This window comes from Heteronotia binoei, chromosome 6 (assembly GCF_032191835.1).
Source record: "Heteronotia binoei isolate CCM8104 ecotype False Entrance Well chromosome 6, APGP_CSIRO_Hbin_v1, whole genome shotgun sequence".
Lineage (NCBI taxonomy): Eukaryota > Metazoa > Chordata > Lepidosauria > Squamata > Gekkonidae > Heteronotia > Heteronotia binoei.
Window position 1 is genome coordinate 2,693,436 of NC_083228.1, and position 23,607 is coordinate 2,717,042.

General features: G+C 49.2%; 1 protein-coding gene across 1 annotated transcript in view; it reads right to left on the reverse strand.

Annotated features, from left to right (window-relative positions):
• Positions 1-23,607, reverse strand: part of WDFY4 (WDFY family member 4) — a 215,777-nt gene that overhangs the window by 34,664 nt on the left and 157,506 nt on the right. The window contains exons 47-54 of the mRNA XM_060240960.1: positions 17,249-17,291; positions 14,858-14,977; positions 14,626-14,743; positions 13,116-13,225; positions 5,518-5,671; positions 3,674-3,765; positions 2,081-2,293; positions 274-421 (exon numbers count right to left, since the gene is read on the reverse strand). Of these exons, the coding sequence (XP_060096943.1) occupies positions 274-421; positions 2,081-2,293; positions 3,674-3,765; positions 5,518-5,671; positions 13,116-13,225; positions 14,626-14,743; positions 14,858-14,977; positions 17,249-17,291 (998 nt within the window). The remainder of the gene's footprint in view (positions 1-273; positions 422-2,080; positions 2,294-3,673; positions 3,766-5,517; positions 5,672-13,115; positions 13,226-14,625; positions 14,744-14,857; positions 14,978-17,248; positions 17,292-23,607) is intronic.

The following is a 23,607-nucleotide window of genomic DNA, read 5'->3' on the forward strand; positions in this document are numbered from 1 at the left end:
TTGTGGACAGATATGGCCCCCCTCTCTGGACCCCACAATCCCTGTGGCTACCTTGGTATTATCTGAATGTGCTCCCAGCATCAGGCTGAGCTGTGGGAAGGACTGAAGCAGGCTACAAAGGGGCTACAAAGCCCAGCCAAATGCCTTTTCCAGCACCTGTCATGTCTCCTTTCCCAGTAGGACCCCTGAACTGAGCAAACAGCTGTGCCTTAAAGATTAGAGGGTCGATCATCTGGTGCTCTTCTTACGCTCCAGTCTCCAGGGAGGGCCTACCTCGGACTGGAACAGATGAGAACTTCAAGCTATGGAGGCTGCTGAGGGATGGAGGCAACTGCCCAGCAGGGACAGAGAAGAGGAGGCTGTCTCTGCCCACCGGATGCTTCCCCAGGGCATTGCGAGCCGCGTGTGGCTTGGAAAAGAGCTGCAAAGAAGGAACGACAGCAAAAAAAGGAAGATGACGAAGAAAGAAAGAAAAAAAACTTAACACAGCAGCAACATCAGAGGCACAGGAGGCACTTTTTTGGATAACGTTTGCAGCTCGCGGGCACTCCGTGAAATTGCTGAGCAGTCGGGTCAGAACAGATAAAAGGAGTCCTTCTTCACCCAAAGGGTGATTAACAGGTGGAATTCACTGCCACAGGAGGTGGAGGCGGCTACAAGCATAGCCAGCTTCAAGAGGGGATTGGATAAACATATGGAGCAGAGGTCCATGAGTGGCTGTTAGCCACAGCATTTTATTGGAACTCTCTGTCTGGGGCAGTGATGCTCTGTAGTCTTGGTGCTTGGGGGAGGCCACAGTGGGAGGGCTTCTAGTGTCCTGGCCCCACTGATGGACCTCCTTATGGTCCCTGGGTTTTGGCCACAGTGTGACACAGAGTGTTGGACTGGATGAGCTATTGGTCTGATCCAACATGGCTTCTCTTATGTTCTTACACTTTCAGCCCTACGGACATGCAGTGTCCAGTCTCTCTGTCTTGTCCAAAATGATGCCTGTCCCTTCCCTGGAAACTAGGATTGCCAACTTTGGGTTGGAAAATTTCTGGAGATTTGGGGGTAGAGTTTTCAGAAAGGCGGGGCGTGGGGAGGGGAGGGACCTCAGTAGGATATAACTGCACACAAACCAGCCTCCAAAGCAGCCATTTTCTCAGCTGAAATTCCAGCGGCTGATCTCAGTTGGAATTCCAGGAGATCACCAGGTCCCACCTGGAGGATGGCAACCCTAAGCCTTAGCCTTATAGGGCTGCCAGCCCCCCAGCGAGAAAAATCTAAAAAAGGGCCGTTGAGCCAATGGTGTGACATCACTGCTGAGGAAAACCTGGAAGTAATGCCATGCCTTTCTAGGAACTTTCTTTTAAAGAGGTGTAATATCCCTTCCGGGTTTCCTTGGTGTTATGTTGTTGCTCACCCTCAGTCCCTGCTCTTCAGTCTCATGCTGGTTGCTGAGTTGGGCCTGCCCATGCCAGAGCCAGGGGTATAGAGGTATTTAAAACAATTGTTTCTCCTTCATTCAGAGCTGCTTACAGCAACAACAAAACCCCAGGCAGTAATTACAATCACTGAAGCATTAAGCCAAATATTAGAGCAGGAAATTAAACCTCCATTCCAGTGCACGCAGCAAAACTACACGACAGCGCTGATACAGCCACAGGCTCCAGACTCCATTCTCCCAGCACACAAATGGCTCAAACCAACATAGAAATCCTGCATTTCTTTGAAGAGACCAGCATGGCCTCTTACAGGAAGCTGTTCCAAGCCTCCAGGCCACCACCAAGAAGGCCATAGTCTGTTCCACAGCAGTTCTAACCTCTGCGGAAGGTGGCACACACAGGACTCCTCTGGATGATCTTAACAGGTGAAGGGGCCCATTCAGGGAGAGGCAGAAGTACTTTAGGCAGAATCTAGTCCCTGACAGGCAACTAGTCCATCTACCTTGCAACTGCCTGTGAACTGCCCAGGCAATTCTATAGCACCAAATCCCACCCTGGGATGAAGATGAGCTGCCCTCGGTGATTGCAGAAGTAGCTCCCCCCGCCCCTCCCCTCCCCTCCGCCACCCCCAGCCCAGCCCACCTGTGCTGTACCTGCTTGGGGATTTGTCCAAAGTTGCTGATGAATCCCAAGATGGTGTTTTTGGTGAGGGGGTCACTGATGCTGTCCAGGTGCACCTGGTCGCCATAGAAATACGGATGGAAGATGTTGACAGCCTTCACAGCTGCTGGGCCATTCTGCTTGTGACCAAAGATGAGATCTATCCAGTGATGGAGGTGTGTGCTGACATAATCACTCTCCAGTGCCTGCAAAGCAATGGGCAGCGATCTGTTCAGAGCGATCCCCTTAGCTGTTATGCCCTCCCCACCTTTGACCTCTTGGATAGAGTGCTTTGCTTCCAGCAGAACACAAAAGGGCGTGGGGATCTGAGGAGCGCGCTGAGCAGGCGCTGCCTGCTTTTGCATTCCCTGGGTCTGTACAGACTCGGGGGAAGTGAAAGCGGCCCAGCAGTGTGTGCACTCCATGGCTTCTGGTGCCTGCCCCTGCCCCTCCCTGTCATCTGGGAGCTGGCGCCTGCATTCCAAGCTGCGTGGAGGCTTGCCCAGGTGCCAGGAAGAGCCCCAGGGCTTGGGACGGGGAAGAGTTGCCACGGCCACTCCCCCCCGCTTCTGCATGGGAAGAGAACGTACAGGCTTTGGACCCAGCATTGGAGGCCGCTAATTAAAATATAATTTAAATAATTTAATTAGGACCCCGGGCACGCCCTCTAGAAAAAAATCCTGGTTATGGGGCTTCTGAGAGCTGAAGGGATGACAATCAATGCCGAACAATAACAACAAGACCCCTGAGGGACGTGCAGGGAGGAAATGCAGAATGGAAGAGAAAACACGATGGAGAGACGCTGCAATAGCCTGAGAAACCACTGCTGCATAAATGGTTTAGGATACCTGGCACTATAGAGTTTCAAGTGATTCCTAGAGTTACTCCTGTCGCTTCCAGGTAGTTGTAGGAATCACAAGGAACTCTATGGTCAGAACTTCCTGTAAGTAGACAAGGTCTTGTTTTTTAACATTTTTCTCCCTAGGACAACTGTTTCATTTTCATTTTATTTGATTTATATCCCGCCCTACCCCACCGAGGCGGCCTCAGGGCAGCTTACAACATAGAAGTTCTAACAATAGAATTTAAGAATTAAAATACATAATAATTTACATAATTAAAACAACTAAAATATCAATATCGGTCAATGTCAGTGTGCTATCTTACAATCTTCCTTCAGAATATTTCAATGCCGGTAAGTTATAAGCCAACCGGAAGAGGACTGTCTTACAGGCCCTGCGGAACTGTCCAAAGTCCCACAGGGCCCTGACCTCTTCCAGTAACTGGTTCCACCAGCAAGGGGCTGAGATTGAGAAGGCCCTATCCCTAGTTGACTTCCCATTGGTTGCCAGGCACTGCTGGGCAAGCGTATTGATTGGCTTGGACCTCTTGATGAATGAGACAAAGAGGACTGCAGAGGCAGTGTGGGGAGAGGGTGGGAGAAAGGAGAGGCTGCGAAGAGCCACAAAAAAAGGACAGAGGAAAGCAAGGAGAGCCATCAGCTCCCTTTTCCCCCCTAAAAGAAACTCAGGCCACACCATTTAGACAGAGCGGCCCACCTCAAGCCTTGCGCCCTTTGTACTGACCTGTCTGTTCAGGCTAATGAATCTATGAGGACTTCCTTCTGCCCAGGGTGGCAGCTGAACGTCCCCCAGCCGGGTCCCATCTTGCAAGCTCCCTGCAAAGGAGAGGATGTGAACAGAGACTGCTGGATCTCATACGGGGCGTGAACTGTTTGCCTCCCCGCCCCCAAATCAAATTCAGAGTCTGCAGACACAGGACACCCCCCCACAAGGCCCAAAGCTCTGCAGCTGCCAGTCCTCAGGGCATTCTCGGGCCTAGCCTCCAGCCCTTGAAACAGGGGAGCCATCCGAAGTCTTGGCTGTCAAGTTCCTTGCCATTATCTGCTTGTTTCCAACGTGCCCAAGAGAATGTATGCTTAGCTTTGTCTCTGAGAAACCGAAAGTTCGATGCCTCTTGAGGAACAGCCTGGCACTCAAGGCCACGGCTACTATCTCTGGGTGTTTCATAGAACGCTTGAATTGTAACAAATGCGTTTGAACTAATCTCGTGCCTGAACCAAAAGGCGCACATGTAACGGTCACTATGATAGTATATACCTAACCCACCTGAACCATTATACCAGTTTCGACCAATCCCTGTATGCCTTACAATAAACACTAATTCTGAAAACAGAGAGTCGTTATTATTGAAGGAGAGCCAGGCCTGATGCTGGCAGTACAAGATGGGGCAGGTGGAGTGGTGGAAAGGCACAGCTGACCTACAACTACCGCCCTCAGGTTTCTTTCTCTGTTTAGCACCCCGGCCTCCCTTGGGGGCCTCCCAGCCAAAGACTACCCAGGGCTGACGCTGCTTAGCTTCTGAGAGCTGACAAGACCAGGCTAGCCGGGGCTGTCCTACTTTCCTTTAAAGCCTGGATTCCATTTAAGACCAAGGGACAGTGGCGAGAGGAACTTGCCAAAGCCTTGTACAGAATCATCCCACATTAATTCAGGCCGATTCTCCACTAGCCTTGCTGTGGTCTCGCGCTCCTTTTTCCTGTGGTACTTCTGCCCCATTTTGCACACGCGGCCTCGGAGCTGCGACTTGTCCCGCCTCTTTCCCAAGCTCTCTCCGTGGCTGTAGGACTCTCTGAAAACTGGATTTTGAGGCTGCAGAGAGAACTTGGGAAAGAGCCGGGGCAAGTCACAGCTCCGAGGCCGCGTGTGCAAAATCGTCCAGAAGCACCACGGGAAAAAGGAACGTGACCACAACAAGGCTAGTGGGGAATCAGCCTCAGTGTAACACCAGAGAAAGAAGGCGTGTGTGTGTGTGTGCGTGGATGCAGCTCTTCCAGAGCAGCCTTCTTTGTAACAGCCCCGTCAAAGTAAGAAGACCATATAGCTGCTTGGCAGTCAGCATACGGGGTGTCATCCTAAAATGTCCTGGATGAACGCCCTCTGGAGAGGACTTTCCTCCCTTGCAGATTTGGCTGCCAGACAGTTTCCCTTTCGACAGCTCCATCCACAGAGATGAGACCAGCAGCCAAGCAGCCCTTCATTGCCTGTCCTTCTGCTCGGTGGCTGGAACTGAGGGCTGCCAGTCTCCCAGTTACTCTCATGCCAAATGCCCATCCGGTGCACTTTTGGAGGCTTTTGCATCATCTCGCAGCTGCATGGGGCCCAGAAGCCTGGAGGATCCGTGGTTGGCTGGAGTCCCACAGGGGAGCAAAAGCTTTAGGAAAATTGGCCCTCTGTGTGTCTGTGGCAGGAATCAACGCTTCAGCAGATTAGGCTGTAAACAAGCCTGAAAATGAGATTTTTAAAAAAGCTCCCCCCCACCCCCCTGAACATTTGGAACATTTTGGGCCCTTGGAAATCACATTTGGTTGCTTTGAAAATTCTCACAGGGAAAAAAAGGCCATACGTACCAAACTCAAACTGGTTGCAATTTGTCAAGAATTCTGGCAGATAAAAGAATTCGGGGGTGAGTTCCCTCACGTCAGTCATGTTCTGCCTGGAAGCAGAGTCCCAGGTGCTGCGCAGACTGTGGAACATCCGCTCTGCGACATCAAAAGCTCCTCCCTGGAAATAGCAAGAGAAGCTCCCTGGAGGAAGCTGGGACTGGACCGCAGCAGGCCTGCTCTGCTTTCTGTTCCCCCAGGAGTTGGACCACAATTGTGACAACCTGCTGCAAACTCTCAGCCCAACGGACCCCAGCCAGCTCTGTGCCACGAACCCCACCAGGGACACAGAGGTTGTCATTGCCAACCCCCAGAATTATACCACAGAGATTAGTTTTCCTGGTGACAAGGGCTGCTTGGAGGGTGGGTTTTGTGGCCTTATACTCCCCTCCCCAAACTCTCCAGGAATTTCCAAATGCAGAGTTGGCAACTCTCAGAAACAGGCTGTATTAAGGGGGTGGTGGTGGGAGGGAAAGGCTGCTTAATCCTTTCCCCTTTCAGCATAAATAACAAACAACATCTTCATTCCGAAGGGATGTGTGTGTGTGTGTGTGTGAGATTTTGATTTGGCCTGAAAAACAACAGGAGGGGGATTGGCAGCTGAGAGGTGATATGATCACATCTTCAAGTACTTGAAGGGCTGTCATCTATTCTAGAGGATGGGGTGGAATTGTTTTCTGTGGCCCCAGAAGGTAGGACCAGAACCAATGGGTAGAAATTAAATCAAAAGAGTTTCCAGTTCAACATTAGGAAGAACTTCCTGACAGTGAGAGTGGTTCCTCTGTGGAACAGGCTTCCTTGGAAGGTGGTGGGAGGCTAGATGTCCATCTGACAGCAATGAAGATCCTGTGAATTTAGGGGGAGGTATTTGTGAGTTTCCTGCATTGTGCAGGGGGTTGGACTAGATGATCCTGGAGGTCCCTTCCAACTCTATGATTTTATGGTGAAGTCATCTCTCCTGCCCACATTTCCTCTGCTCATAGCCTGTCGTGTACAAAAACAAAAGAACTGCACGTGAAAGAATTCCTGAGTTGTTCTTGAAATGTAGCGTTTCAAGCCTCAGGGGTTGTCTTTCTGTTATGGAGAGAGGAAAATCCCCCCTGTTCTCTTGAGGTTCCCTGGGAACTGCTAGGGGTCCAACCTGCAGTGTCCTCTGCTTGTACTGCCTAGGATTGTTAAAAGACACCCAGAAAACTGAAAGAATTGTGGGGGAGGCAGTCATGTGGGAAGGCAAAGGAATATTTTGAGGGCACCCTGGAAGGCAGTCCGGTGGTTCAAAGCCTCGAACAGGGGCTCCACATTGAGATTTTTTTCCGTGTATCATTTTATGTAATCTTTGCAATCCAGCCTCACCCCCCCACTTGCCACCATATCTATATCCATAAAACTGGGGATGGGGGGGTGGGAAGTGCTGAGTTACAGCAACCCCATGAACTCTGTCCAAACTCTCTTTGCCTCTTGCCTGCGGACACACACACACACCTGCCTTATGTTTCACAGATACCTTGCAGAGGATCTTTACAGCTGCTGAAGCCCTTTAAGGCCCCTGGGTTTGGAGGCAGAATTCAAAGGCAGGCCCAGTCTCACAGGAGTACAAAATCGCCCAGTTTATTCTTTTGTGCAGAATGTGGATTGGCCAGGCAGAAACTCTGGCTATTTTCTTATCCTCTATCCCAGTGTCGGATTTACCATTGGGCTTAGGTGTGCTTAAGCACAGGGCCCCGTTGGCCAGGGGGGCCCCATCTGCCTTCCAAAAACATTTCAAACTCCTGCTGAGATGCATTAAAATGTATCTCCATCGATTCAGCAGAAGCTTTTGCATATATTAGCAACCTAAAATCAGACTGATCTACTTAAACTTTTCAGATATAACGAATTTAAAAGCTGCTCCATGATAGCAAATGGTGAAAACAATTGCAGCTTTTAGCAAGAAAAGCTCGTCATTCAATATCAGAAAAGTCACTGAACGATTCAGCATAAAATTTTACACAATATGACATATTAAAAATATTGTTGTATTGGTGAAAATCTCAAGTTTAGCGGCTAGCAGCATTCAATTCATAAGTGCAGTCCGTCATGTGCGATGTTTTCCTGTATGATTTAAGATTATTTTCAATGAAGTTTAAGATTAAAAATGTTGTCAGTCTTCAAAGGTTAAAATGTTACATAATGTTTAGATTTAATTACATGATGTTGACTGTCCTGTCTGTTCTCTTTTCATCAAGTTTGACTATTTCATCATGCGGCCTGTGTGAGACAGTGTTGGGCAGGTTGGGGCTTTGGTTAATATATAATAGCTTTCAAGTTTGTTGTAATGTCCATATCTGACCTATAGCCCATACAGTCTAGACCTGAATTTAGCCATAAAACTCCCAAAAAACATTCCATGAGGCTGAGCCCTGATAATTCAAAAATTTGCCTAAAACTTGTTGAAAATAATGCTTGATCAGGTAACATGTAATATTTTAACTACTCCTAAATTTTCTGAGCATGCATGCCAGACTGCCTGCGTAGGCACGCCGGGCCTACCTCCTTCAGGGCCCAGGTAAGGGGCTTCATAACTTAACTAGCACAGGGCCTCATTTGTCCTAAATCCAGCACTGCTCTACCCCCCAGAGATCTCCCCGCTGTGCTCAGTCTCAGGATGTGGGGGACCCAGAGGGCAACTTGTTCCACTGACTGTCACTTCCCAAGCTCGGTTAAGAAGAAGTCAAAGAAAGGGCAACAAGTGGAAAGGAAGCCCGATTAAACTGCCAGTGACACAGCCCATGATTAATTCAGGAGAGATTGAATGGCAGAGGCTCCCTCCCCAACACCCCCAGAGAGTTCTCTTTCCCTTAGAGAGGTTTGGTCAAATATACAGGTAGAAGAGGTCAGCTACATTCATGTGGGGCAAGGAGAAGATGAGGGAGTGGAGCTGGTTCATTCAGACTCCCCAGAATGCTTTTGTGGTCATCCAGGCTCTTTACTCGTCACTCCCTTCCCGTTTCCCCTTCCCTGGTTATTTCCCTTGTGCTCCCTTCAGTCACCTTCTAGGGGCCTCTTGCAAGTGACTTGGGGCCCTTTGACATTCTGTATCTGCTCCACAGTATCTCAGCAGTGAAGTCGTTATGCCTTGATCTGCATCACTCTCTGTGGATGATGCTTTCTGTATTTCCACCCCGTGGTGGTGGGGAAATCTGCAGCTGGCTAGTCTGGATGGGAAAGTTCCCACTGTCGTGGCAGCAAATAGAAAGCCAGGACAAGAGAAAGAGAAGCTGCCCCATTTTAAAAACCCCATCCATAAAACTATTAATGAGGGAGGGGAGAGCTGAAGAGGATCCTGGTTGAACATTGATGGCTATTTCCTCTGACAGGGCATGAGAAGAGAGACTAGGACAGCGTACCTTTAAGAGAAACCAAAACAAGATGCCCTGAGAAAGCATCTTTCAGCTTCCCACCCCCCATGATTCTGCAAAAAGAAATGGAAGGGAGTGGGAAATCCTCCAGTCTTTTATATTTACTGATTTGTTGTTATGCTCTCTCTGGCTATTTTAAGGTTTGCCTGTCCGGGAGGATGCATCTTTCTCTCTTGTCTTTGGAGAAGGAGGGAAAGCAAACAGAATGGGGAGGGGGCGTCAACCTAAAGAGAGAGAGAGGGGACATTGTGGGGAGGGCACTGGGTGGCCTTCTAAAAAGAGATCTGGATCAAACATGGAGCTGGCAAAAAGTCTGTCCCAAAAGGAGTTTTGGAAACTGCAGGGAGAAAGGAAGCTGAAATTGGGGAGAGTTCTAGTCACGCAAATTGAATATAGAAGCTACAAGAAACTGCAAGACAAGACAGAACTGAAGGTGCCAGTTAATGCAGAAGGTCACTTTGAAATGCGCACTAAGAGAAGGTGAAGTGGCTAGTGTGGAAAGGGCCTCGGTTAGCTGTCACCAAGGTTAGCGGCTGATAGCTCTGAAATGGAAGGGAGGATGGGATTGTCTCTGGGATCCTCTACTGCTGTCTCTGAGGTACGCGAGTTCCCCAATTGTATCAAGGAGCAAAGGAAGACCATGGAGTCTGCCTGCACTACCTGTGGCCCCAATTCACAGGGCTGTGATAGCAGCAAGCACAGAGACTGGTCTTTGATGGCATCATTGAGTCAGAAGGACTGTCGTCTCTTGGACAAGTTCCACTCTTGCCCGCCCCCCCCCTCCAAATGGCCCATAAAGAGGAGGTCCGTCTGCACTCTGTGATGCCTTCGATGGACAGACATTTGGCTGCTGCATTTGCACACATGTGGCCCAAATCAGGTCGGTACCATTCGAGGGCTGGCCTGAAGTTGGCCTCTTTCCCACCCCCACCCCAAGTTGGGGCAAACTCCTAGTTGCAGGATCAGACCCTGTGCCCCTCAGAAGAAGGGGAAAACCCAATGGTCCTTCAAAGGAGGAAAATCTCCGCAGCTAGGCGGGGTGCCCTCAAGCCCTCCCTATATCTGGAACCAGAAGTAGAAATCTTCATCCTGACTGCGAAGAGATGGACATCCGGTGTGAGCGGAGTTCTGGAGAATCTCACTGGTGAGCCAGGTGCTTGGACTCAGCATAAATTAGGTTGCCAACTGTGGCTTGGGGAAATCCTGGAGGTTTGGGGGGTGGTACCCTAGAGGGGGAATTTGGGGGAGGATTTCACCTGGATTCTATGATATACCTGCCCTCTGAAGCTGCCATTTTCTGTCATCTGGAGGTCAGGTGTAATTCCAGGAGAACTCACCCGGAGGTTGGCAAGGCAGGCCTAAATGATGGTTGCCTGTATTGATGCTTAGAGCCATTTCACATTCTGTGATTTTAATGAACACGTTACAGAGCCAGACACTGCAAAACGTAGGGTTGCCAGCTATGGGTTGGGAAATTCCTAGCTACCTGGGGGACCAGTCTGGGGAGGGGAGGGGCCTCAGCAGGGTCCAAGGCCAAAGAGCTCACCCTCCAAAGCAGCCATTTTCTCCAGGCAAGCTGATCTCTGTAGGCAGGAGATGAGTTGTAATTCTGGGGGATCTCCAGGCCTTGAAGACCCTACAGTAAGGCTGCCAAGTCCAACTCAAGAAACATAGGGGGACTTTGAGGGTGGAGCCAGGATCAAGGCTGTGACAAGCTAATGCCAGATAAAGAAACTGACTAGTCGCGTGCATCTTGTTGTGAGCATTGGTTCCAGATAACATGAAGTGAATTGATCCAGACCGAAACAAGGCCTTTAAAACCTATGGAACGTGTTATCATTTACACCATTATAAAGACATTGCCTGATGTGTTGAGTCTTCAATGTACTGCAAAGTAGCTTTTGACATCGCTGGCAACATCGTCATCCACCAGGAAAGGTCAAAAGGACCTGCTAGGACTTTGCACTCCTTGGAGTCTTTGCTCTACATGGATTCCTTCATGATGAAAAATGGCAAATGCTTTATTGTAATTCTGATTTATAATTTTGGATATATACATTATATATTATAAAATAGCATGATATATTCCTTCAATACTGAGCAACTACAGCATATTCTTGTAAATTTCACTGAAATTGACTTTTTTGTAGAACGGGGGTCTCCCCTGCTTCCCACCTGGGGATTGGCAACCCTACCCTGATGCTCTCTGTGGTCAGCAGCCACTTCAGTCTGAGTTCCTGAGGCTGCCCACTCACACAGACACAATTCTGCAAGAATCAGACTGTGAGCTCCGTCTCAGTGGGCTTGTTGCATGAAACATAAGAGGTCAAGCCAGAGTCCATGCCAGGTCACTGTGGTCGCTTGAATGGGCCACGTCCCATGGAGCCACATTTCCATTGGAATTCAAATGCATTAGAAGGAAGTCAGGCTATAGAGAAGCAGCTGGCTAACAAGTCTCTCTTGGATCTCTGCTCAAAGAGGCTCCCGTTTAATCAGCACCAGGAAGTGCTGGCTGCCCAAGGAGAGTGACTGACACGTCCTCATCCGCTTTTGCAGCATTTATGAGAGCTGATGGGAATCTCCGGAGAAACAATGTGATTTGTAATAAAAAGGTTACCTGTATTCAATAAAAATAATATCTACATAGGAAATGTTGTTAGTGCCACAAATCCGGTTAAAGATATTACCATCTGGAAAAATGTAATTTTTTTTGCCACTGTCTAATGTGTTTTAGAGGAAGTAATATATTTAAAACGCAAGCCTGTATTATTTATAAAGAAAGCAATAACTGACTTGCAGAATTTCTTATATTAATAACTTTATTTGCATATGTTTATATCAGAATTAATAGGTTTTCTTTCTCTCTGAATGCAAAAAACTGCACAGAACCGGAGATAAGAAACCCCAGAACCACTTTGCAGGCTGCTGGAAAAAGAAAGCAACAGCTTGGGCCTCTTCCTTGGGCTGCTGGATGAGAAGGATCCTGGATTCACAACATTGTCTCCCATGCAGGAGCCCAAAGAAGGGCATTTATTATGGTGTGCAAAGCAGTCAACCTGGAGGCAAAACAGGGGGAACCAATGTGATTTAACACCCACCCTTGGACGAGTCCTCTCTCTCCATGGGGTCTCTGGAATAGCGGTTAAGAGTGGAGCTCTCTAATCTGGAGAGCCAGGTTTGATTCCCCACTCATCCATATGAAGGCTACTGGGTGATCTTGGGCTAGTCACAGTTCTCTCAGAGTTCTCTACACACACACACCCCCCCCCATCTCCCAGGTTCTACTGTGGGAAGGGGAAGAGAAGATGATTGGAAGTTGCTCCAAGACTCCTTAAGGTAGAGAAAAGCAGGGTATGAAAACCAACCCCTTTTCTCTTTCTTCTGGCCTTTCTCTCCACTGAATGCAGGATGTTCCTAGAGCCAGCCGGGCCTTAACCGTCTTTTGTCCTACCCCATCTGTCTTGCACGGTATCTAACCTGGCCTGTTTATCACACTTCTCTTTTGTTCTGCCCATCTGATCAGCCTTCCTGGGGGTGTGTGTGTGTGTGTGTGGAGATTCCCAAGAATGACAACAGATCTCTAGCCTGCAGAGATCAGCTGCCCTGGAGAAAAGGGAACTCTAGAGGGTGGGCTCTGTGGGGCACTATACCCTACTGAGGTCCCTCCCCTCCCCAGGCTCCACCCTGAAAATCTCCAGGAGTTTCCCAATCCAAAATTGACAACCTTATATCCTGTCCCTCTCCTCCACCCAGAATTGCAGCTTCAGATTCTTTCTTTTTTAAAAAAAAATAGGCACTTCATTTTTACAATTGTAAATTTAAGCACATCTCAATGGTCCAGCAGAGCTGCCAACTACAGCTGGGGAAATTCCTGGCGATCTGGGGGAGTCACCTTCCAATCTCCAGGAGTCTCCCAATCCAAAATTAGTTTAGAGAGAGGAGGGACCTCAGCAGGGTGTCATGCCAGACAGCCCAGCCTCCACAGCAGCCGCTTTCTCCAGGGGAACCAATGTCTGAAGAGCAGTTGTAAGTGATTCTGGGAGATCTCCAGGCCTGATCTATTCATTTGCAAATCATCAATAAGGTCAACCGGGGAAGATTAGCAGGGATTGGGATGGTAACATTGATGATCATGGCTGCCACCCTGCATGTGGAAGACCCACTTACCTGCAAGGAGCAGTAGATCTGGGTGAAGGGCTCTATGCGGACCAGGTAGGAGGCCACGATGATGGCAGAAGAGTAGTGGGTGCAGTAATGGCACTGGGCGGAGAGGCTGCCTGCAAAAGAGGAACAGGGGCTTTGTGAGGATGTGGTGGAATGCTTGAAGTAACAGACTCATAGCAACCCCAGGACCATAGGGAAGAGATGAGCAAAGGTGGCTGGCCATTGCCTGCTTCTGCACAGACACCCTGCTCTTCCTTGGTGGTCTCCCATCCAACTACAACAGTGGCTGACCCTGCTTAGCTTCCAAAATCGGACAAAAACTAGGCCAACCAGGTCAGAGAAAGTGGACCACTGAATCACAACTTTGGTCATGGATCCTGGGGTTTTATGCCATCTCCTGGGTGTGGAGCAGGTGTCTCTGGGGACGGGGGTGAGGGGGGTACTTGTGAGTTTCCTGCATTGTGCAGGGGATTGGACTAAATGACCCTGGAGAACCCCAACTCTGTAATTCTATGATAGCACTTTCCACCACCAGGTTGGCAAAGGAAGAGAATTTGTGGTTTATTCCCAATTTCTTTTATCCTTGCTTGGTTTGTTGCTCTTGCAAATGATGTGTGCACTTTCATTATCTGATTAAACATCTTTTCATTTTGAACTTACTCTGACTGGTCTCTAGGAACCATGAGACATGCACCTGCCATGTGTCCCAAGAGAGAGAAGGGGAGGGGGCCGCTGTGAGCTGTGTCCTGGCTGAACGCACCTGCAGGAGTGCCCACTCCCCACAGCCTCTGGGGCAAAAGGAGAAGCTGCACCTCTAATGGCGGAGCAGGGCTGGGGTCAGAACACTCGGGCAGACTCCCCTTCAAGCACGGTCAGTCAAGGTGGGGGAAATTTACCTAGAGGAGGGTGGAGTGGAGGAAGGGGAGCCCGGCTGGACTGGAGGCCCCGGAAGGCTGATCATGGGCTGAAACTGGGCTTGTGAAACCATTTCCCCACAGGTGGAAACCAGACTCTCACGCTCAAACAGCATCGTTACAGCCCAGGAGGGCCAAAACTTAAAAGGCAGGTCAGAATTTAAAAATGTACTATTTGCAGCTTCTGGACCATTGAATGTCTAGAGAGGAATTTTTACAATGCAAGCACCAGTTGTTTCCGACTCTGGGGAGACGTTGCTTTCACAACGTTTTCACAGCAAACCTTTTAAGGGGTGGTTTGCCATTGCCTTCCCCAGTCATCTACGCTTCCCCCCCCAGCAAGCTGGGGACTCATTTTACCAACCTCAGAAGGATGGAAGGCTGAGTTAACTTGGAGCTGACTACCTGAACCAGCTTTTGCTGGGATCGAACTCAGGTCATGAGCAGAGGGCTTCGACTGCAGTACTGCAGCTTTACCACTCTGCGCCACGGGGCTCTGTCTGTCTGTCTGTCTGTGTACAGCCCTACCTTCCCCTGCCTGCCTCCTCCAGCTGCTAAAGCCTTCTGAACAAAGGGTTCTCAGGGGAAACTCAACATACCTTCAGTCTTCTCTACATCTTTATAACGCTGGATGAATTTCTCTTTTCTCTTGGCTGTCTGAGCCCCCACGGGCTTTGACAGGTCCCGGAAGACCCTGGGATCAGTCAGATCCAAAGTCTGGAAGACAAGCAGGAAGTGGACAAGCAGAACGTCTGGCCCTGACACCCACGTTCGTAAGTGTGGCGGGCTGTCTCCCTGAAAAGAGCAGGTGGCTGGGCAGAAATGGCTCACCTGGGAATGGTAGTCAGCCAGGATCCAGGGGAAGACTGGGTACTGCATGAGATCGCTGTAGGTGCGGCCGGCCAGGGTGTTCAGGTACATGAGGTACTCGAAGTTGCTGATCTCCCTCCTCTGCCAGGTCATGGAGATAAAGATTACTTTAGCACTGACCCATTCCCCACAGAAATGCTTCAGCTGTCACATTAATTGCCACTGGTGGGGCTACAAATACACCTTGCTCTTGGAAATGGACACTCATTTCTTGCCTGGCAAACGACATTTCTGCCAGGTTGGGCTGGAACACAGATCCCCATGGGCAGCCTTGTGCCCCCCAACACATCTCCTGGTGCCCATCAAGTGTTTCCTGAACGTGGGTGGGGCCCCTTGGGGCGCTTCCCCAGAAGGGCTTCTGATTGGCCACTGGAAACGGGATGGGCCATTCAAATTAAAACGTTTCAGGGGCAGTGTTAGTTTTACTCTTTCTCACTCCTCTTTCCAATGGACTCTTTAAAATTACCCCACTTTCCCCAGCACTTGGGCTTTCCCTCCTTAAGTGGCTCCACCTCCAACCACATGCCTTTTGTAGCAGGCGTGGTCTCCTGTGGCAGCCATTTTGTAGTCCACTCACCACCTCATGCCAGAATCCCACAGGGGCCGGCAGGCTCAGAAAGGCTGGGAACCCCCAGGTGAGAAGGGCTGCGACCCCACTTCCGAGAGAATGAAGAGCTGCCACTGTTCACACCAGCATAAGAAGATAGACCCTCTACAGGGGCCTTCTCTACTCAGCAGCGTCTGTCCTCGAGGCCACCATAGCTGCTCCCATTCTCTTGCCTTGCTGCGCTTCAACCGGCAGCTGCTTATAATTAGAACCTCAGCTGGTTCATCCAATTGTTCAGTTGGCACCACTTAAGGGCTTTTTATATATTAGCATTTTTCTGAAATTGACAGATTTTGTGAATTGTGCTGTATTTTATATGTTTTAAGAATGTTGTAACTCATACTGAGTCCGCTGCGCAGGGGAGGGAGGAAGGGCAAATAGGTTGGGAGAGGGAGAGATGGGGAGAAAGGAAGGAAGAGAGAGAGAGAGACGGGGGAGGGAGGGAGAAAAAGAAAGGCAAAAAGAAAGAAGTGGAAAGAAAGCAAATAGCTGGGAGGGAGAGGAAGGAAGGAAGGATGAAAGGAAAAGGAACACAGCAAACAGATAGGAGAGAGAGGGGAGAAGAAAGGGAGAGGAAGGAAGGAAAGACAGAGAGACAGCAGACTGACTGGCATCTTCTCCAGCAGGGGCCAGTCAGAGACCTCTGGGAGGGTCATAAGCAGAGCCAAGAAGGCAAAAGGCTTCCCTGAGTGGCGTTCAGAGGAAGATGGCTTCTGACCTCAATATAGCTAATTCTCAACATGACCTCATCTGCTTATACTTAAACCTTCCAATTGGAAGCATATAGAGAGAAAGGGACATTTTTTCTACAAACCTGGGGGCCCCAATTTTGGCTGCCTATCTTGTTAATAGCAAAGGTAGGAAAACTTGTGTGGACGACAGATTCACCCATGCACGCTCTCACACTGCCTCATAAGAACTGTAGTCTTCTCTCTGTAGCCACCAAACTTCTGTTCTTAAAGCCTGCCTCGTAGACATGTATTCTTAAGACAGTCATGCCTGCAGGACCCAGAAGTCGTTAACAGGAGAGGCAGGCAAACTCTTAAGCTCATTCACAGGTTGTTGTTTTTTTTTAAAAAAACCAGGAGTTGCAGTTATTTTGGGGGTGGAAGACTGGTGGTTTCCTCTCATGGGATTTTTGTCCTGCATCACGTCAAAGAGCTGCTCTGACTGACCGCCTTCAAGTGCTCATGCACACAAAGCAACTTACACCACAAGCGACTGCTGTGAGAGGCGGAAATCAAGTGTGAGCAAAGAAGTTCCTCACAGCAAGTCTGAATGTCAGTAGGTTTACAGGGATGCTCTCAGCAGCTCTTCTCTAAAAGGGGATCACATCAATGAGACTGAGGCCGTAAGAATCAGGGGTGTGTGTGTGTGTGTGTGTGTGTGTGTGTTGCTCCTTAGCTTCCCAGCTTTGTCTGTCCCTCTGCACCTGCAAGTAAGCCAAACTTCAGTCCCACTTGGCAGACAATATGGGACCGACAGGCTTTATTTCTTCAAAATTTACATACTTTATTTACTGTATTTCTCTCCTGCCTTCCTCCCCAGTGGGGCCCAAAGTGGCCTGCGTGGCTTCCTTTCCTCCGTTTCATCCTCAGAGCAACTCTGTGAGGTGGGCTAGGCATGGCAGGTTTCCTTGGCAGCGTGGAGGATTCGAGCCTGCTTCTCCCAGAACCTAGTCCAACATTCTCGCCACTACACCACACTGGCTCTGCCCAATCAGCCAAGGATGTGCCCTACTTTACCTGCCATTTTAGGAGCATGGTCTTCTCTCCTCCTGAGCTGCTTCTGAAACAAACAGAACAAGACAGTGTGTCTGATCTGATCTCCGGTGAAGGTAAGGCAAAGGCAGCAGGGGATGCAAATCCAGGGTGACTGATGTGTAATTATTCTGCTGTCAGGTCCATGTGGAGGTATTCTTCTCACTGACTGCAGCTGTATTCAAAATCTGGAGTACTTGAAGTGGGGAAAGCAATCTTTGGGGAGGGATGGAGGCATGCTATATCTTGCTTAATGCAAGAGCCACATAGAATAAACATCAGATGCTTGAGAGCCATAAGACATTAATGTCAGATGTCTGAGAGCCCTTTTCTGCCCCATTTCCAGTGCTGTAATCTCTTTCTTGAGGTGTGGTGACCAGAACTGTGGGAGCCCTGTGGCGCAAAGTGGTAAAGCTGCAGTACTGCAGTCCGAGCTCTTTGCTCACGACCTGTGTTTGATCCTGGTGGAAGCTGGGTTCAGATAGCCGGCTCAGGGTTGACTCAGCCTCCCATCCTTCTGACGTCGGTAAAATGAGTACCCAGCCTTGCTGGGGGGAAGCTGTAGATGACTGGGGAAGACAATGGCAAACCACCCCGTAAAAAGTCTGCCGTGAAAATGTCGTGATGTCATCCCAGAGTTGGAAATGACTGGTGCTTGCCCAGGGGACTGTGCTCAGTATTCCAAATGAGACTGCACTGCTGATCTATACAGGAGCATTACCACTGGTTTCCAATTTTCTTAGCTCTGCCTGCTGCCCCGACCAACTGTTGCTTGAGGGCAGAGCTCTGGTGCTGGGTGCTGCCAAGCAGCAAGATGGTCCCGTATGCCCTCCCTGCAGTGTCGGCATGCCAGTTTCCAGCCTGGCTCCAGCCTGGGTTCATTTCCCTCTCACTCTCAAACCAGGCTGCGCTGCCAGAGTCGGACACGTGGTGAGGAAGGATGATCTCAAGGACGCCCCTGCAGACCAGACTGACCCACCATGCCTGCCCAGGGCTGCCTGCAGGGAGAACCTCCCCAGCCTGTTTTCTCACCGGACCCAGGGCAGGGCCTATACATAGCAACAGCCAGCTGGGCTACCTTTGCCCTTGCCTGCTGCAAAACCAGACCTTATGCTAATGGTCTCCAAGGGCTTGGAATTTCCTGTTGCCTAGGAACAAAAGTTTCACAGGCGGCATCACAAGGGCTGGCTCGACTATCACACCAACAGGGTAAGTTGGCCTCTCCCAAAGCAGAGCGTCCTCCTTTCAAATCCCAGGGTGCGTCTGCAGCATTTGTGGGTCTGTGCAAACGGGGAGGGGGAGGGGGCTTTCTTTCCATATCTGGACCAAAAAGTGACCCTGATCTTGGGAGTTGCCTCTGTTCTGGGGGCCCAGCGGGCACTGTGCAGTATGAATGCGTGTGTGTGCGGGTAGCATGAAGCCTCTTTACACACCAGCCAAAAAAGGCAGTCATCTGTCATTATGCAGCTGCTTAGCAACTTCTCAGGCGATTCCCAGAGACAAATTCTCCATGCCCAACGCCTTGTGTGGATTGCTGCCCCCTCCCCCAATGTGGCTGCTTCTAAACAGCAGGCTCCAACTCATTTAAAGCAGCTGGCAGCAGAAAGCAAAGTTAGCAAATGAATCCCTGAAATGTTATCCTTCAGTAGAGAAACTGTAAGTGTGGGCTGGGAACGGTTTGGGTTTCCTGATCTGCAGAGCAGGTTTTGATTTGTGGCTCCCTCTCCCCAGTCCACCAGCCACTCACTGGTGGAATCGGTTGCCCAAGGAATTATTTCATTTCCTTCATTTGCACCCCCCCCACCTTTCTCCCCAGTGAGGCTCCAAGGAGGCTGACCTCCTCCCCCACCTCCATTTTATCCTCACAACCACCACCCTCCCTGCAAGGCTGGTTCGGCTGAGGGGTCAGCCAGCAAAACTCCCATGGCAGGAGAGGGGATTCAGACTTGGTTCTCCCAGGTTCTACTGACTACATTGCATTGGCTCTTGTGGGGGTGGTGGGTTCTCCCTCCTTGGCGGTGTTTGAACAGGTATTGGAGATCTATTTGTCAGGGAGCCTGGAGGCCATCCTGCATGGGGCTGGGCGTTCAATTGAATCAGAGAATCATGGAGTTGGAAGGAACCTCCAGGGTCATCTAGTCCAACCCCCTGCACAATGCAGGAAACTCACAAACACCTCCCCCTAAATTCATAAGATCGTCATTGCTGTCAGATGGCCATCTAGCCTCTTTAAAAACCTCCAAGGAAGGACACTGGATGGTCTTTAGGTCCCTTCCAATTTTTTAAGTCTATGAATCTATATTAATCTTCATAGCTATGATTAAGTTATTCTGAGAAGTCACAAAAGAGGAGACCTTGCTCCCTTTCTGGGAGGAAATGACACTTCACCCAGTACTGGTTCCTACCACGATAAAGCGTGGAAACCATGCAAAGGGCCCTGAGAAGTTCAGAAGCTTGCTGGCTCTCAGGGACCAGGAATCTTGCCCTATAATAAAGAACAGACTTTACATTTTGGACCTGTCCTCCTTCTCCCAAGGTATTTGTGGCCCGGTGCTGCTGGGAACTCTGCCCTCCAACTGTTCTAATTATTTTAATGTCTGAGAGAAGCACTCTCTGAACATAGAACAAGTGTGAGTCCAGGGGCACCTTTAAGACCAACAAAGTTTAATTCTGGGTAGAAGCTTCAGTGTGCATCCACACAATTCAAACTTTGTTGGATGCACTTTGTTGCATGCACACAAAAGCTTATGCCCGGAATTAAACTTAGTTAGTCTTAAAGGTCCCACTGGATTCACACTTTGTTCTGCTGCTTCAGACCAACACGGCCACTCACCTGGATCTCTCTGTGTGTCTTTGACACGGACATCTGTATGCCTGCATTCAGGCTCCAACTGCTTCAGAGAGAGTGGTGGGGAATCCAGCTACAGCCAGTGTGGAGACAACTGGACCACTTGAATCCAGCAGCCCAGCGTGGTCACCAACTTGCCTCTTGCCCCTTTGGATGCCAGGGGCAGGAAGCCAAGGCTGTGAGGTCCTGGGTGTTCTTCACTAAGGAGCCAGTGGTGGGCAGAGGTGTGGGGCCACCAGTTCCAGATCTGGGAATTCCTAGACATTTGGAGGCAGTCTGGGGAGGGGAGGCTGTGCAAAGGACAGGGCATCCTCCAATGCTGCTGCTCTCTCTTGTCATTACGTAAGATCTCCAGGCCCCACCAGGAGGCTGGCAACTCTCTGAAAGACCAGGCAGATCCTTCCCACTCACAGGCAGGGAGCTCTGGGGGAGGGGCAGCAGAGAGGATGGAGCAGCAAGGATGTCTCCCTCTCTGGCTTCCCTGAAGAGGGGAACTGCTGGGAGGGGCACATGAACAAAAGGGGAGGGGGGGTGTTCAGGGATTTGCTAAAGATTGGCTGGGGTGGGACTGGGGGAAGGGAGTGCTGCTCCTTGGCCTGAGAGGGAGCAGCATTCTCGTTTCCCCAGAGGCATCTTTTGCCCTCTTAATTAACTGCAAAGACTGCAGAAGTCCAGAGGTAACATCAAACCAGGTAGCTGCCCAATTGGTATCCCTATCCAGAGTTCCAGTGGATCAAGATTTTACAATCAGGATAAAAATAATAAAAACTCCAGAGTTTGAAATGCACTTGCCTGAAGACTACAAGCTGTCAGCAGTTTTCAGGGCTGGTGAGAAATCCAGGGCACTGAAAGGCATCAAGAGTGGAAAGACACCAGGCCTTGACTGCATCCATAATGAGTTCCTGATCAACAGTGGCACGTTCACTAAGAAGTGGCTCACATAGTTTCTCCCTGACATCATGAGAACAGGAAGACTCCCAGGAGAATTCAAGAAAGCAAAGATAGCTGCTATTCTAAAATCTGGAAAACCAAAACATCTGGTGGAAAGTCACAGACCTATTTCCCTTCTGAGCTCCTGTTATGAACTCCTTGAGAGGCTAATACTGAACAAAATCAGTGATAGAATTAACAAATAAGTCCCTATAGAGCAAGTAGGGTTATACCCCATCATCATTGTGACGACACTCATCTTAATAACTTTCATTGAGGTAGGGTAGCAGAAATGTCTTAAGACATCAGCTGTTTTCATTGCTCTGACTGCCACTTACGACACAGTCTGGAGGGATGGTCTGTTTTACATGTTTTTACAAGCATTCCCCTGCAGAATGTTATTTCAACTCCTAAATATGCTGATAGAACTTTCTGAGGAATTATGGGTCAATCAGTCAGCAGGCAGAAGAAACTGAATAATGGTGAGTTTAGTCCTCACTCCAGTTCATTTCAATCTATACACCTCTGATGTTTCCAAAACAATATCCAGGAAGCTTGCTTATGCCTATGATGTGGCGACTGCAATAAGGCATAAATCAATTGAAGCAACTGAGGAAATACTGATTAGGGACCTCAAAATTTTGGCCAACAACTACCGCAAATGGCAGCTTATCCTAAGTCCAAGAAATAACAATCTTGCCAACTGTGAGCTGAATGTCTACCTTAATGGTACCTGACTTACACACAACCGACACCTTAGCATTACCATGGATAGGACCTTGAGCAATAAATGCCATCTTACCAATGTATCAGTGAAAATACACACAGGGAACAACATTCTCCAAAAATTATGTGGTACGACTTCAATTGTGTCTGCTCCAACACTTAGAAGCTTAGCTTTGGGGTTGGTGTATAGGACTGTGGAATATGGTGTTTCAGTGGCTCAACAGAGCTCCCATGTCCACAATCTTGATGTCCAACTCAACACAATGAGAACCATCAGAGGATGTATCAAGCCCACTCTGACATATTGTGCCACTTCGCTCCCCTGCATCTCCAAAGACAAGACACTCTTCTTCGTGACTATAGAAGGATCACAGAAAACAGAGAGTTGTCCATCCACAAGCAGATGGCTGATGTGTGCCTATCCAGACTCAGATCCTGAAGCCCAACAATAAGATCTGCACAAATCCTACAATCACAACATTTTTATCTAGGGAATGAATGGCTGTGAACATGGATGCACTCCGTTCTACCTGATATCCATAACCTGATAAACACCAATGAGCGGCCCATAGGATTTGACTTGCTGTATAGAGTACGGAAGATGTCTAATATGAACAGGCTTTTGCAGCTGTGCAGACCTGTTGTTTCAACGGTGCAAAATACCAGGACCCAAATGTGGTTGTGGTGCAGCCTGCCAAACTGCCTTCCGTCTGTCAGAGGAATGTGAGTGCCATGCCTTCCAGGGAGATGTGATGGAGCTCTCTGAATTCTTCCCAGCTGAAACTGAGTGGGCTGAAAACCTAGATATTAGTATTTAGGGGAATTACCTAATCGGTCTGCATACTTGTATCAACTTAAATATTTTATATTATAGGGGGTTAGACTTCCTGTGTGTTCACTTTGCCATACAATAAATAAATAAATGCCAATCAGCTTCATAGCAAGAACTCTTCGTGAAGCTGGATTTGTTATTTTTAACAACATGTATTAGGGAGAGCTAACAGAGACACTGGTTGGATTTTGTAGATAGATCCAGGTGGGCAGCCGTGTTGATCTGAAGCAGTAGAACAAAGCAGGAGTCAAGTATCACCTTTAAGACCAACAAACTTTTATTCAGAATGTAAGCTTTCATGTGCATGCACACTTCTTCAGATGAGGAATCAGATACATGTAGCTCTGTTTATTTTACGTCATTCCTTGTCTGAAGAAGTGCTGAATAAAGGTTTGTTGGACTTAAAGGTGCCGGTTGGACTTTGGTTTCCCTTTCATTGCCCTTTGCTCAGGGAACCCAGGCAACAATTTTGAATTTAATGTGCAAGGCTGCCTCAAAAAGGACTTACCGTATTTGCCGGCGTATAAGACGACCCCCCCCCACAACTAGCAGCAGTCTGGTCTGCCCTTGAATCCATATTATGGATAGTACCAGTATTATATGCCCGCCCCTGCATCTCCCTGTGACCGGCACTAGTGCGCATGTGCGAGCTCTGCGTAGACAAGGGGAGGGCCGGAGTGCCGCTGCTTCCCGCCGAGCAGAACGGGCCGGTCACGCCGAAAAGGCTGGCACCCGTCTCGCTGCTGATGCTCGCCACAGCCACACTGATGACCCGCCGCAGCCGCGCTGGATACCGCGTGATACTGGACGGTATGTAGAATGAGGTGGGTGGGCATCGGGAGGCCACTATGGGCACCGGGCGAGCATCAGAAGGCCACTATGGGCAGCTATGTCTATCCCAACTGAAGTGCACCCGGCGTATAAGACGACCCCCCCACTTGGAGGCATGTTTTTCAGGGCAAAAAAGTCATCTTATACGCCAGCAAATACGGTAACTTCTTGACCTGA